The sequence below is a fragment of the Hydractinia symbiolongicarpus genome, chromosome 7 (assembly GCF_029227915.1).
Source record: "Hydractinia symbiolongicarpus strain clone_291-10 chromosome 7, HSymV2.1, whole genome shotgun sequence".
Classification (NCBI taxonomy): Eukaryota; Metazoa; Cnidaria; class Hydrozoa; order Anthoathecata; family Hydractiniidae; genus Hydractinia; species Hydractinia symbiolongicarpus.
The window spans coordinates 7,480,544-7,494,169 of record NC_079881.1 but is presented as its reverse complement, the minus strand read 5'-3'; the positions used below and the strand labels follow the sequence as shown (position 1 = coordinate 7,494,169).

General features: G+C 35.0%; 1 protein-coding gene across 1 annotated transcript; it reads left to right on the top strand.

The window, feature by feature from the left end:
- The first annotated feature begins 1,329 nt into the window (after positions 1-1,329).
- Positions 1,330-7,576, top strand: LOC130649035 (cAMP-dependent protein kinase type I-beta regulatory subunit-like). Its single transcript, XM_057455230.1, has 8 exons — positions 1,330-1,529; positions 3,602-3,739; positions 4,208-4,299; positions 4,925-5,033; positions 5,594-5,692; positions 6,185-6,427; positions 6,649-6,730; positions 6,903-7,576. Exons 1-8 carry the CDS (start codon positions 1,362-1,364, stop codon positions 7,073-7,075), a joined length of 1,104 nt encoding a protein of 367 aa, XP_057311213.1. The 5' UTR covers positions 1,330-1,361; the 3' UTR covers positions 7,076-7,576.
- The last annotated feature ends 6,050 nt before the right edge of the window (positions 7,577-13,626 follow it).

Genomic DNA, 13,626 nt, shown 5'->3' with positions numbered 1-13,626 from the left:
CTGCCTATTGGATCAAGAGTACAGGGATGCCAAAAGCATAGACAAAGTTTTGCTATGTTCGAAAAGACGCTGTCGACAAAAATATTTTGCATCCGGATGCAGTTGGAAGATGCGGCAATTCTTCGTAGCGGCTTTTTTACTTTCTTTATGGCACCCCGGAAACAATTTAAAAGAGTTATTTTAACGCATGACAGTTCTACTGTTAGCTACTCTTAGCAGATGCAACTACTGCCATACAGTTGACTCTCCATAAGTGAAACGAACATCATCGAATACCAAATTCCAATTTATCCAGTGTTTCTGTTAAAGTGTTTAAAGCTGGGCCGGGAATACGAGGTATCCAACAAAAGTCATGTTATACTTAACAAACCAAAAACAAAACGAATATAAACATAATATTTTTTATATTGCAATTCCCAAACTCTGAATTTGAACCTCTTTGGTGTTCATTTACAATGCGACCTTGTCCCGACTAAAAAGAATTTTGCCGTCCTGGTATCGTAGGGAGAGAAAGGTGACCTGGAAACGAGTAATAAAAAAGAGCATGTGGGTTTACGGAAGGTCAAATCTGCGTCAGAGACACTTTTCCTGAATTCGCATTATGACTAAGTTATGTGGATAGCTAGCAGCCTTTAATATTTTTTGTCGCGACAATTAATAAATAAGATGAATGAATCATAGTTATCTCAAGTGTAGACAATTTTTAAGCTTCGCGAACTAAACCTTAATTTAATCGAATCTTTCAATTCATTATATAGTCTTGTTGAGCTACCATTTTGTTTTGTATGCAGTAAAACACATTTTCTCTTGTGTATTTAAAACATTCTTGGCGTACGTTGTGTTTTTAGGTTCACACTACAAAAGTCATGAAGTAAGTATGCAATCAAGAGCACAAATCAAGCAGCAGTACCTTTAAGGTTAAGAAACATTTAGACTGAACCCAAGAAGTCTGTTTCTTATTATAAAAAACGTGTCCTTGTTTTTGCGTCGTGTAGCAGTAAAGCAAAATTGTTTATGTCACAACCTCGTCCCCAGAGGGATTCTTGCTTTTTAATATTATTAAGGCTCTCAAAAGCCGTTAAAAGTAAGTGATATTGCGATGAAAAGCCGTCTCGTCAAGACATCATAGGCGTAAAAGAGCACTGAGGACGAGATTAACTTTTCTTGTTTTTTTTAGCCTTGGGTTTCTTGAAAACCCAAGGTTTTCTGACAAACCCGTGGTAGCTGTTGTGTTTTGTTTTGAAAACAGCTGCGTTTTGCATTAATTATTTTCACGTCTTATAATTGGGTGCAACTTTAATTTATGCAAGTCAATTTACTTTTCTTTTCCAAACTTCACTTCACTCGTATTAGGCATCAAAATGGCGACGGACCAAGAAACTGATGCTGAAATGATAAAGGAGTGTGAAGATTATGTAAAAAAATATAATGTCCAGGTGTTATTAAAAGACGCTATAGTACAGTTGTGTATTAATAAACCAGAAAATCCGTTTCAATTTTTGCGAGAACATTTTGGAAAATTGGAAAAGGTAAAACTGCACTTTCAAAAGTCGTCAAAATTTAAAAGGATATGCATGTTTTCTGACCTTACTTATGGTTGTCTAACATAGAAACATCCTGGAAGTATGTGCGTTGAAAATTTTCCATTTTGTAGAGAATTAGCTAGCTGCTATAATCGTCAATCCAGCTTTTCATTCCGGTTTTTTAATATTTTAAAATGACGATTTCAAGGGCAGCTTTGCAGCTTTGATACTCAAGTTGCTAGCTACGATAAAGGCTAATTTGACATCTCTGTCAAACCCTTTCAACCACTGCAGAAACTTTAATGTGTGGCAACTACAAACATAAGGTTTTAAGGTTCAGGAAACAGCCCCATATCATTCACTATAGACCTTTTTCGGGGCCGTCGACAAACAGTTTTCGTCTTCGTTAATGGCAAATTGTTTGTTAGGGGGGAGGGGATAATGTATTGTCCGTTAAAAATATAAAAATGGAGACAAATTTCACTTTCTCACCTTTTTTGTTTCTTTTAGGGAAAATGAAAAAAATTCAACAAATTAGAAAATGTTTCCACAGTAAAAATCCACCATAATCTAGAATTGGTTGTTAAAAAATGTATCTCATGTTCATATAAGTCTCCACAAAGATTGTTCCGTAAAGCGCGGAGGGGGGCAAAAGTCTATTTAACAGCAAATTTGCCGTTAACAGAGACCAAAACTAACGTAGGGGAAATGGGCTTGCCGTTAAGGGGTTTGGGGGTCCGAGTCTAGCAGCCAATTTGCCGTTAACCGAGACGAAAACTGTTTGTCGAGGGCCCTTTGAATGTTTACATTTTCCCAGTAAGCCCTTTTGGCTTTAACAACTGCGTGGTAGGCAAAGAGATTCGGCGGCTTGGTGAAGTGAGTTCCTTTTCGGTCTGTTTCTTTGCACAAAGGTATCATTACGTCTTTATGTGTTAAATGCTGGAAAAAACAACCAAAAATGCCTATAAATGGTTAAGAATATCAAGTGTCATATTCTGAATGTATGCCTTGAGGTCTCTATGCTCAAGTCTTTTTAATTGGCATGTAGAGAGAACTTAACAGGTGTTGTCAAATGCTTATTTAATTTTATGATCAATCTCAAAATTTATATTGCTATTGTAACTGTGATTTCGTGGTATGCACAATACTACATGATATTTCAAACATGCTTTGCTTGGCCTAAATGTGTGGTATGTGACACATGTCAAGGTGTGTGATTCATTGCTAAACGTGTTTTTTTACTGTCTGAAAATGTAAGGAAAAGAAAAAGAAATTGTGCTTTGTAGTTAAGTTTTCTTCTACAGCAATTCAAGAAGAATTGCAACCTAAAATTTCGGTAATGTTTACAAACCCGTCACAAGTGATTGTGAAATTGACATATTATTTTTTAAAGAAAGCCGAAGTATTTGAGCACACAATTTGTATAAAAACATTCAAAACTATCACCATCTATTGCAGATCCCTTGCCCTATTTCATGCCTCAATAAAAATGCACCATTTGCAAAGCTATCAACAACTTTGATACTTGAATGAAGTATACCAATTGTCAAATATTTGTGTTTCTACTGTAGGGTGATAAAAGTTAATAGGAATATGTTTGATAATTTGTAGGTAGCTCTTAGAAATTTTAATAATTGAATATTGATTTCTTCTTTCTCAGTAAGTCATTGTCCAAAAACAAATTATTTTTCACCATACACAGCCTTTTTTTATCATTCCATGTTAAAAACGTCATGACATGGTAAATTGGCATCTACCCTGGAGAAGTGGAATGGAATCTACAACTTATCAGGGTATTCCTCATTTTAGGGATACATGTGTGGGGGAATGTTTTTATGTATGTTTTTTTTCTGCAAAGGATTTTTTTCTATTTTTCTTTTTGATTGGTTATTGCAGCTATGGGAAACTGTATTAATTAGTTTCAGCAATTAGTTTTTTGTAATGATCGCAAGATTTGTAAAAATGGTGACCACACCCAATCTGTTTTAGTGTCCCTAGCGTTACCAGAACATGATATTCAATGCTACCCCACCAAAGCCATGTATCTGTTTTTACATTAAATTTCATTTAATTCATAGGAGCATGGTAAATCCAATGAGCATGAACCAGAACCACCTATCACAGATCCACCTCCACTAACAAAACAAAGAGGTCGTAGGGGAGCAGTAAGTGCAGCTGTCATATCTGAGGAGGATGCAGCGTCATATGTGAAGAAGGTAACAAAAGTTATAAATTGCACTGCTCTACAGTCATAAATATCTATATTAAAATACTCACCCTTCTTCCGTCTGTGAGCCACAAAAGGTAGTTGCAAGTAGTGACTGCCAACTTCCCATAGATTTTCATAACAAATGAAAGTGAAACAGTTGACTAATCTCTCCCTTATGGATGTTCACTCTTCACTACCTTCTAAGTAACAATTTAACTATGACCACTTCACAAATGCTTGGACTGTACCTCTACTTTCTATCATGAAAATAGTTTCTTATTAAATAAGAGGATGTACGGCAATATTTTCTTTCAAATTATATATCCCATAACAAAAACCAAGGAGGCTCTCACTAGATCTACCAAAGATTATGTCAACTTTCATTTTGCTTTATTTGATCTGTCCTGTGATTGCTATGCTAAATAGGCATTCTATCACGAAGAAAAACTGAAACGGATTATCTATTTTTCTTCAGGTCATTCCTAAAGACTACAAAACAATGGCAGCTTTATCTAAAGCTATTGAAAAGAATATTCTCTTTTCTCATTTGGATGATGCAGAAAGAAGGTTAGTTTGGCAGCTTTTTCCTAAGCTCAGAGAATCTGGTCAGTCAGAAGAGCAGACGGATATTAAGCAAGCTATCTGGAGTTATTTAGTCAAGTTTTTGATATTTCACGAAAGCACCAGGGTTACATTAATAATTCGTGAGTAAATGCTGAACACCTCGAATACCTTAAGAGTTATTAACAAACCGTAATGTTTCATAAAATATTTCATTTCAGGACAAACTGTTTCATTTTCAGGAGAAACTTCGTTTCTTCTCTTCTTTGCTAATATGTTTATATTTCTAATAAAGAAATGGCATAAAGAATACGGGCAGATAACAAAGAAAATTTGAAAATAAATTTTACTTCCAAAAAATTCATTGCATTGAATTTTGTTTTTTTACACTCCACACATTTCCTTAAAATTTGATCAGAAGAACTAATGGAAAGAGTTCATGCTACTGGTAAAAGCTATTGCCAATGATTTTAAGTAGTTGATAGTAATTATCTCGAATTTTGTGTCTAGTGATTCATATAAAAAATATATCATATGATAGGTAGTATCATATCACCTTTATCCCAGGTTCTCTATTAGAACTGTTCATTGTTGTGACAAGACTCATTATGCTCACTTAATTTAATTTTAGCGATATCTTTGATGCCATGTTCACAGTAAAACACAGTGAAGGAGAAGTAATAATTCAGCAAGGAGATGAGGGTGATAATTTTTACATCATTGACACAGGAGAAGTTGATGTAAGTTATCCTTCATGAGAATAGCCAGGAGACCCAGCGTAATTTTTCCTACCGCCGGGAAATCGGAGTAGTTAAGGTGGAAAAAATTACGCTGGGTCTCAAACGATTTTTATGTGGCCAAAATCTGGCCGCGTTTTTTTTATGGGCTATTTCTATTGTTCATTGCTCACGTGGTTCATGTCGGGAAAAGCCCTTTTCATTGGAATATTCCGGCGAGTGGTTTCACTCACCCTAACAAACATTAGTAAACTATAAAGTTTTTACCATAGTAAGATGTGACCAAGCTTGGTAAACAACTCACAGATAAATTAAAATGGCCTTCGAAGCGATTAGTCACATTGTTCAATTTAAACTCGGGGTTTCCGCTGAGTCATTCGTTAGCGTCTAAGCTTTTGTTTGAGAGGAACTCACTTTATCAACTCGAAAAGAAAGCTTAGGTAACTAGGCTATCATAAATTAAATTCAGGATACTTTTTTTCTCCGTGCATTTCGAATAATAAGGGTTTCGATAAACAGAATGTTTCCACATGTTATCTTCATTTTATTTTATTTTTGTTTAGGTTTATGTAAACGATCAGTTGGTGGTGTCAATTAGTCCTGGTGGAAGTTTTGGAGAACTTGCTTTGATCTATGGAACACCAAGAGCAGCCACCGTCAAGGTAAAAAGTTATTGCCAGTACAAATAAACAAACCTGTCTTTAGTGAAGATAAGTCACTCCATTATTATTGTTATAGTAGACTAGTTCATGAAGCAGTTAATTCCAGCTACACATGTGGCAAATTGGTAGAAATAAATGCTAGTGTAAACAACAAAAATGTATTTCTAAAAACCGTAAGCGATATAGTAAACAGTAAAGAATAGTTAATCAGTTTGTTTTAAAAGAAAATTCAAATCTAGACTAATCTCACAACCTATTCTAGTAAAGACTAAGTATCAACAATAGGAACCTCAGCAAATAAATTGTGCACATCAAGTTGTCAGTCGAACGAAACAATAAGTTCAAATCAAAAATTAAAGTTATATAACTCCATTATGTGTTGGTAATGTATATTATTCATCTTTCGACATGGATTTTTATGTTTACTCAAACTTTTTACTTGATACCCGGCGCTTACCCTTTATGCTTGAATGCTTTTCTTTATCTCTTCAGGCGAAAACAGATGTGAAATTATGGGCAATCGACCGAGTAACATACCGTCGTATTCTTATGGGTAGCACTATGAGAAAACGAAAGATGTATGAGCAATTCCTGGAAAAAGTCTCCATCTTAGAGTCGTTAGAGAAATGGGAGAGATTGACTGTGTGTGATGCTTTAGAGCCGTGTAGTTTTGAAGATGGAGAAGAGATTGTGGTCCAGGGAGAACCAGGAGACGACTTTTACATCATTGTTGAGGTATGACCAGCTTAGAATTTTTGTATCTATATTATAATGCCCGTATACGTCTGTCCGTCCGTCCGTCTGTCTGTCACGCAAAATGGTAGCTTAGCTGCGACGGGTGAACCCGTGGATTTTTCCACGGGCTAACGACTAGTACAAATATAAATATTTTTTTTCAAATTTAAGTAAATGCTCGGAACAACGTTTTGGACTAAAAGTATATGTTTGATTTTCAGGGACAATCTTCAGTATTGCAGCGACGCAATCCAAGTGAAGAACCCATTGAAGTTAGTAGGCTGGGAGTGTCAGACTATTTCGGTAAAATATGTTTTCGTCCTCTTTCGTCGATATTTCATGTATGTAATTCTTTAGCATTTTTTTTAAACATCAGTTAATTACATTAAATACTCATATCGTTTCATAACCTTTGCGAAAATCACGATTAATACTCTGTTAAATTTCATATGAGTAAACGTTTTTTTTTCTCTAGGTGAGATTGCTCTTGTTTTAAACCGCCCACGTGCTGCTACCGTGGTTTCACGTGGTCCGTTAAAATGTGTAAAGTTAGACCGCCAACGCTTTGAGCGCGTATTAGGCCCGTGTGTGGATATATTGCGTCGAAACATTCAACAGTACAACAGCTTTGTTTCCCTCGTCGTGTAAATCTGGAGATGTTTTGACCTATTGACGATATCGTGTTTCCAGTTGACAAATTGATCTTAGCCTATAAAATTATGTTAATACCAAATATTCTAATGAGAAATTAACTTCATATATTTATCATCCGTCTTAATCTGCCTTGGGTCTACAGTTTATATCAAACAACGTTACTGTTAAAGCGACCCTCCTTCGTGTTGGTTTTTGCTCCGCACTTCATCGTCGGAGAAATTTACGCTGCAGATGTTTAGTTTTTGTGTATTTTTTTATTTATTTCAGCAAATATGTGTGGACAGTCTGTAATTATGTTGGTTTGTTTTAAAGGGGTTTAGACTCTTCCATTTTGTGGTTGCAAGCTAAACTGTTAGTTTAAAATCATCTTTGAAGAAAGCATATTTCTCGCTACAGCTTTCGTTTCTTACAAATACTTTTCTTCGACTCTGTTATATAGTATTGATTAACTTAAATAGGAAATGTATATACCGAAATATATCATCCTGACGTTAATTTGTATCTTTTTTTGTTAACTGCGTTTATATTATATTTGTCTATCTGTCTGTCTGTCTGAGCCAAACATGGCAAGTGCGAACACAGGCTAACGACTAGTATATAAAAATTGAACTGTCCCTACTACATGATAATGTTATTAACTGTATGTAGCGACGACAATACGTCGTCGCTGACACATTTATTTAAAATTAAGCTGATCTGTAAGAGTTTTCACCTTTATCATTTTTTCCTCTTCTTCGCGTTTTTATAGGCTTACTTTTACTCAGGTTTCTTACGTACTTAACACCTGGTTTGTTTTTCTCGCAAATTTTTTTCCTATTTATTTTTTACTTATTTTTATTAATTTTGGCGCATGAAATATAACTACAGTGCAACCTCCTAAAGCGGACACCTTAACGGCCATAAGATTTGTCCCAGACGATTTCTTAATAACTCTTACAATAAAACGTCTCCAAAGCGGACGCTGTGACGAGAAGGGTTAATATGGGTATGCCTAATGGATTGTCGACTTTGAAGTGGAATTTTTTCCGCGTTTCTTGCCACCGTAAATTAAAATTCTCTAAGGCGAACATCTTCCTATATCGGACAAAATCTGTGGTCCCGTAAGTCTCCGCTTTTTAAAGAAGTTCCAATATTTCGTTCATATTAATTTTTCCACAATAGCAATATGAACGTATTTCGCGCGTAATAACTTTTGCGTATGCTCAAATTTTCCCACAAATAAAGGGAATTGCGACATCAGGGTTTTAGACAAATTGTACGCTTAAAACACGTCTTTACGTCACTTTCAGCCGATTTGTTTTGTTTCTTACAACGGGCCTCGCCTCATTTTCATAACAAGGCAAGTTATTGCTCAATAATTTATAAAATGGTTTAGGAAAGATAAATTTTGCGCACACGAGAGAAGATAAGATTCTTATGAACATATTATTTTTATTTGGTGAAGACGTTTTTAGAACAGCTAGCACGCGATTGAGTTTTCTTGTTACTATAAGGCGAGTAACACTGGTTTAGATGTGGTAACACCGATTTCGTTTGGCCGAAAACTGGTCACGGTACAGGGCTTTTTAGTTAGGAAATTGTAGGAAACTCAAGTGAATATAAAATTAAAGGCAAATGACAGAATTTTTAATATTGTTCGTTGTTTTGCCTTCGTTTCGCCTGTCTAAACGAGCAATCTAGAAATTTTTTGACATTTGTGAATGCTCTCATTTTTTTAATTAAAACATTCAAATCCATACGTCCAATTTGAAGAAAGGCAGGTCATACTATTAACTGCTCTGATTCATTTAATACAACACTTTTATATCTCACGCAAACTAAACAATTGGTTTCAGTAACGTAGGAAATATATTCTTCTTTTATTTCATAGTCCTTGTCATTTTTGTAGTTTGGCTAGCTATGAGTTTACACCTTGGCCACTTTCGCGCTTTTCAGACATCTTCCTATTTACCCTGTCACCATGGAGGTATAAAAGAGTGCTGTCACTTTCGTTTTTATTGGATAAATACCTTTTTCAATAATTTTCGCGAAGACTTATTTCCGCGAATCGGTCTATTTTAGATAAATGGTGAAAATTTGTTTTTCGCGAATAGACCATTTTTGATACAGAGGTACAAAAAAAAGGTTAACGAACTGTACTGACGGCCTAAATGGAAAATAAAAAAAAGCTGAATAATGAGTATAATAAGAAATAATAAAAAATTTTTGTGAAATTAGCCAATGGGTTGTAAAAATATTTGCGAAATGTGCAAAAGAGCATGCTTTGGTAATGGAGCAAGAAAGAAAAAGAACAACGAAATTTATCTGTTTTGTCACGCCGCTATATTTAGGCAGAAAGTCATTTCTAGTAAGAAGTTTGATTTTCACCAAATGAAATTTCCAGGAATAGATTAATTTTTGCGAACATAGGTAAAATTCATCAAATTCATAAAAGTTAAGCTTCGCGAAAATTGATCAATAAAGACATTAAGGAAGACAGTAGGTAACGAGATTGTGCGTGGGCGGTACTGTGCTGGTATTTCGAACGGTTTAGGAGAAGCTGAGAAAGTCAAGTCGAAACACAGGCCGCAATTGCGCTGCTAAAATTTTTATACCATACTCCTTTATGCGAACGTAAAGGTTTATTTAATTAGAAACATTTACTTGTAGATGCGAATTTAATATCAACTTTTGCTGTTCCAAAACAATGTCCTAACAAGCGATCACTGTTCCTTTCTAATTTATTTAAACACAACCAGCCATCACAAATAAACACAATTTATTTCGGAGTCTCTGAATTTTGTGGTCTACACAATACGTACAAGCGATTTATATGGCGAAAATAGAAAGAAATTATCCCTAAGAATTGCGAAACTTTGCGAAACTCGTTTGAAAATCTGCCCACTTCAAGGTAAATTTTCCGAAAGATTTTATTAATCATTAAAAACTTTCTAATCTCAAAAGTCCAATTATCCGTGTCTAACGACTCAGCGATAATTTTTTGGCCACATGGGCTCCAATTAGGATAAACTTCTTTACATTGTAAAGTTTATAAATGTCAATGGCCAACGACTGCAAGTGCTCTTTTGAGCTTTCCGCTTGTGCAATTTTAAATTAACATTATCAGTGTTCCATTAAACGGTTTTGTTGCGCACGAGAAAACCAAAAAATTCCAAAACATTTAAGACTGCTAATGATTCTGGGTGAGTTAAACTTATTTCTTGCTTCATTTTAGGGAACGAATGCACCTGCCAAAAGACAAAGGTTCGAAATTTGTTTTTTAAGATTAACAATTTATCCTGCTGATTCCAAGTCTAGATTCTGGTAAGTCGTCCACGTCCACAAGGCTTGGGAACGTACATAGGTCTAAGGCATGTTGAATACGTTATCTCCTTTATATTCAGGAAGTAATACGTGGACGACTTACCAGAATTGGGGATGTGATGATAGGCATGGCGAAAATCGAAGGTTACGAAAACATAATCTTTTTTCAAAGAAATTTGTAACTTTCGTATTTTAAATTTTTAAAATGACGCAAGTTTAGTACCTTGGAGAAAGACTAGTGCTAACCGTTATATGTCACGAGAAATCTTAAGCAGCATTTATTGTTTAAGGGATCGAATTAGTAGTACCTTAGTTCCTGGGTGGGATTGAATAACTAACTTTTCTACCAGCCGAAAGCGGTAATCGAGTGCGCTATGGAGACGTGTCGTTAACTGTCACCTAGTTTTTCCTGTCGGCAAATCGAACCAAATTTATTCGCGTAAATATTAGTCTCTTCCCTTCAGAGACCACCTCCTTTGCTTCATTTATATCGATGTCAATGTTATCAGCGCTGTCAATAATTTTATCCAGAAATTATCTGCAAATATTGAATTGCTTTCGTCCATTTTGTTTGTAAATCTAATTCAGTCCAAATTCATAATTTCTTTTCCCCTTTCAAGTTTTCGTTGGCGAGTAACAAGATTATCCAACAATCTCTCCTTAAGACTGATGAGTGTGGCATCCACACCTGTCAAAACAGATTATTCACTCTTACAAGATCATCGTTTGCCTGCAATGGTGGTGGGACGCGATGAGATGATGACGATGTTTGCGGATTTTCGGCCAGAGTATAAGTATAATATATGTAACATAATAGACGAGCAGTTTCTATTTTTCAAGGTTGAAGTACAATGGTTAACGCAAGCCAGTGTGTCATTAATTTTAATGCTGTCCCTCTCGTCAACGTAATCTGAACAGTAGCTCGTAAATATAGGATTCCGCTGTAAATTTATTATATGTAATTTGTGCCACAATCTCAGTAATAAGCGCTTTTAAAATTTTGTCCATAGATTAAATATTACATGCGTGCTTTAGTGAAAGCTTTCCCAGTGGTTCATCATTCAAATCTGACACTCATTCATCTCGCTATTTTGGGGTTTCCAGTTTATATTAGATCACGTCATAATTTTAGCTGCATGTTTATGATATTATATACTTTTTGGAGTGTGATAGACAGTTTCAACTACTCGACCAATTGACATCATAAAATTACAGTATCTTAAAATGTAAAAAAAAAGTTATTAAATCACACGAACATAGTAGTGTGATATGTTGGTTTACCCTTTTGTCGCAGCAATCTGCACACTAAATTCGAATTATTGTAATTGCTCATTTCACTGGATTGTCCGCTATTCTCTCGCAGAAACAAACAGCTGTTGTTGTTGTTGTGTACGATAACCCCTCTGGCTTACTTCTCTTCTTTCCTTCGAAGTCTTCTCTTCTATTTCCGTTCGAAACACTTCCAAAGTGTCTTCCATCAACTCAAAAGATTCTCAGACCAAATTCTTGTCCGGCATATTGATTTAGCTAAATTTCGATAACTCACATTCATGAATAAATGACATACAACTCTCTTGGTCATAAAAAGATCCCTGTCCTTAGTAGTTAATAAGTTTCCAAAATGTGTAGTGAACCATAAACTTTAGATAAAAATGATAATAATGACCGTTAATTAAATGCAGTGTTAATTTAAAGACTGTTAATTTCATGGCTCGTTAATTAAAATATTGTTAATTTGGTGACTTTTTTATAATATATAAAAGCTTAAAGGGGCTACGAACCGGTTAAAATGCTCACATTCCGTATAGCCCGCGCGCATATAAAAAATCCGGCAAGCGCGTTTTGCGCAATGAACAGACCAGCGCACTTTGCTCGCTGGTTCATTATCTTTTTTCGAAAAGTATAACACATAGAATTATCTCAGCAAGACTCATTCTGGATGAAAACATGACCTAGGCTGGAGAAGATAAAAAATCTAGATATATCTATATGTTCGAGCCTGCAAAGTACATACATGCCGGAAAAATAGCCATTTTTTTTCGCCGCCATCTACTCGACTTTCGTGTAAGTCACTAAAGTCGAAAACCAACAGCCGTTCCGTAGCCCCTTTAAAAAACATAAATATACATGTTTTTTTACAAATTTTCCACTATTTCCTTCTCATCTTACGATAGCTCCACGGCGTTCTCTTTTTCAGTGATCTTTTTTTAAAATAGCTTTTGTATAATCTTCATACTCTGATCCAAGTGGAAAATTAACTGAAAGCACTTTTTCTCCCAAAATTTTTAAATTTTTTACATTGTCTTTCCAAACAACGAAAACTTTTATTTCGATTTCCAAACCGCCTTGTATTAAAGACCGCTTCACTACCGTGGATTCGACTGTTGCCGTAATTTTTGCTTCGTGTGATATCGCATATTCTCAAATAATTTAATGCGGGGTAATTTCTTGACTGGTTAATCACATGGGATAAGGTATAATTCGTTTTAAGATATTCATTATTCTTATTTTTTTATTGTTTTAAACATAAGACCTATTGATTCTTATAGGGAAACGTTAAGTTTGCTTGGTGGACACTACCATGATTTTGAGGACTCTGGGCAGCCATTTTGCCATTCATTTCAGTAAGTAAATTAACTGCTCTGCTACTAAACTGAATTGATTCGTGAATTTATTTTATTTAAGCATATGCACCATGCAACGATGTTGGACTTTCTTACGATATAACAAATTCCAAATGTCACGAAGCCAATATTTATAATTTCTTTTGGTATATTATATAAATTATAAATTATATAAATTTAGACTTTTGTATCCTTTTCTCAGATCAGTCATGGACAGCGAACAGACAGGTTGAATTCAAGTCCTAAACTTTAATTATTTGTTCAATCAAATGTATATCGCGTGTTGTTTGAATTGTATATCACTGTTAAGACTTGGAAATGAATGAAATGAATGATTCATTACTACAAGCTAATTGTTTGACTGACCACATTGATAAATCATTGGAGAAGTTATCACCCTTACGAAGTAGCTATAGCATAAAAAAACGAAAAGCAACTGAAGTCGAATAACATCAGAGATTCTAATGACCTTTAACACTAGAAAGGATTAAGTGACTATGTTTTCAGTCAACAGAAGAAAGTTTCGAAAGAGAAGCAGTACAAATTTCTCACAGATGACATTGAACGAGTACTGAGAGACCTGGAAAGAAGAGTCGACGATACAAACCATGTCGGCCA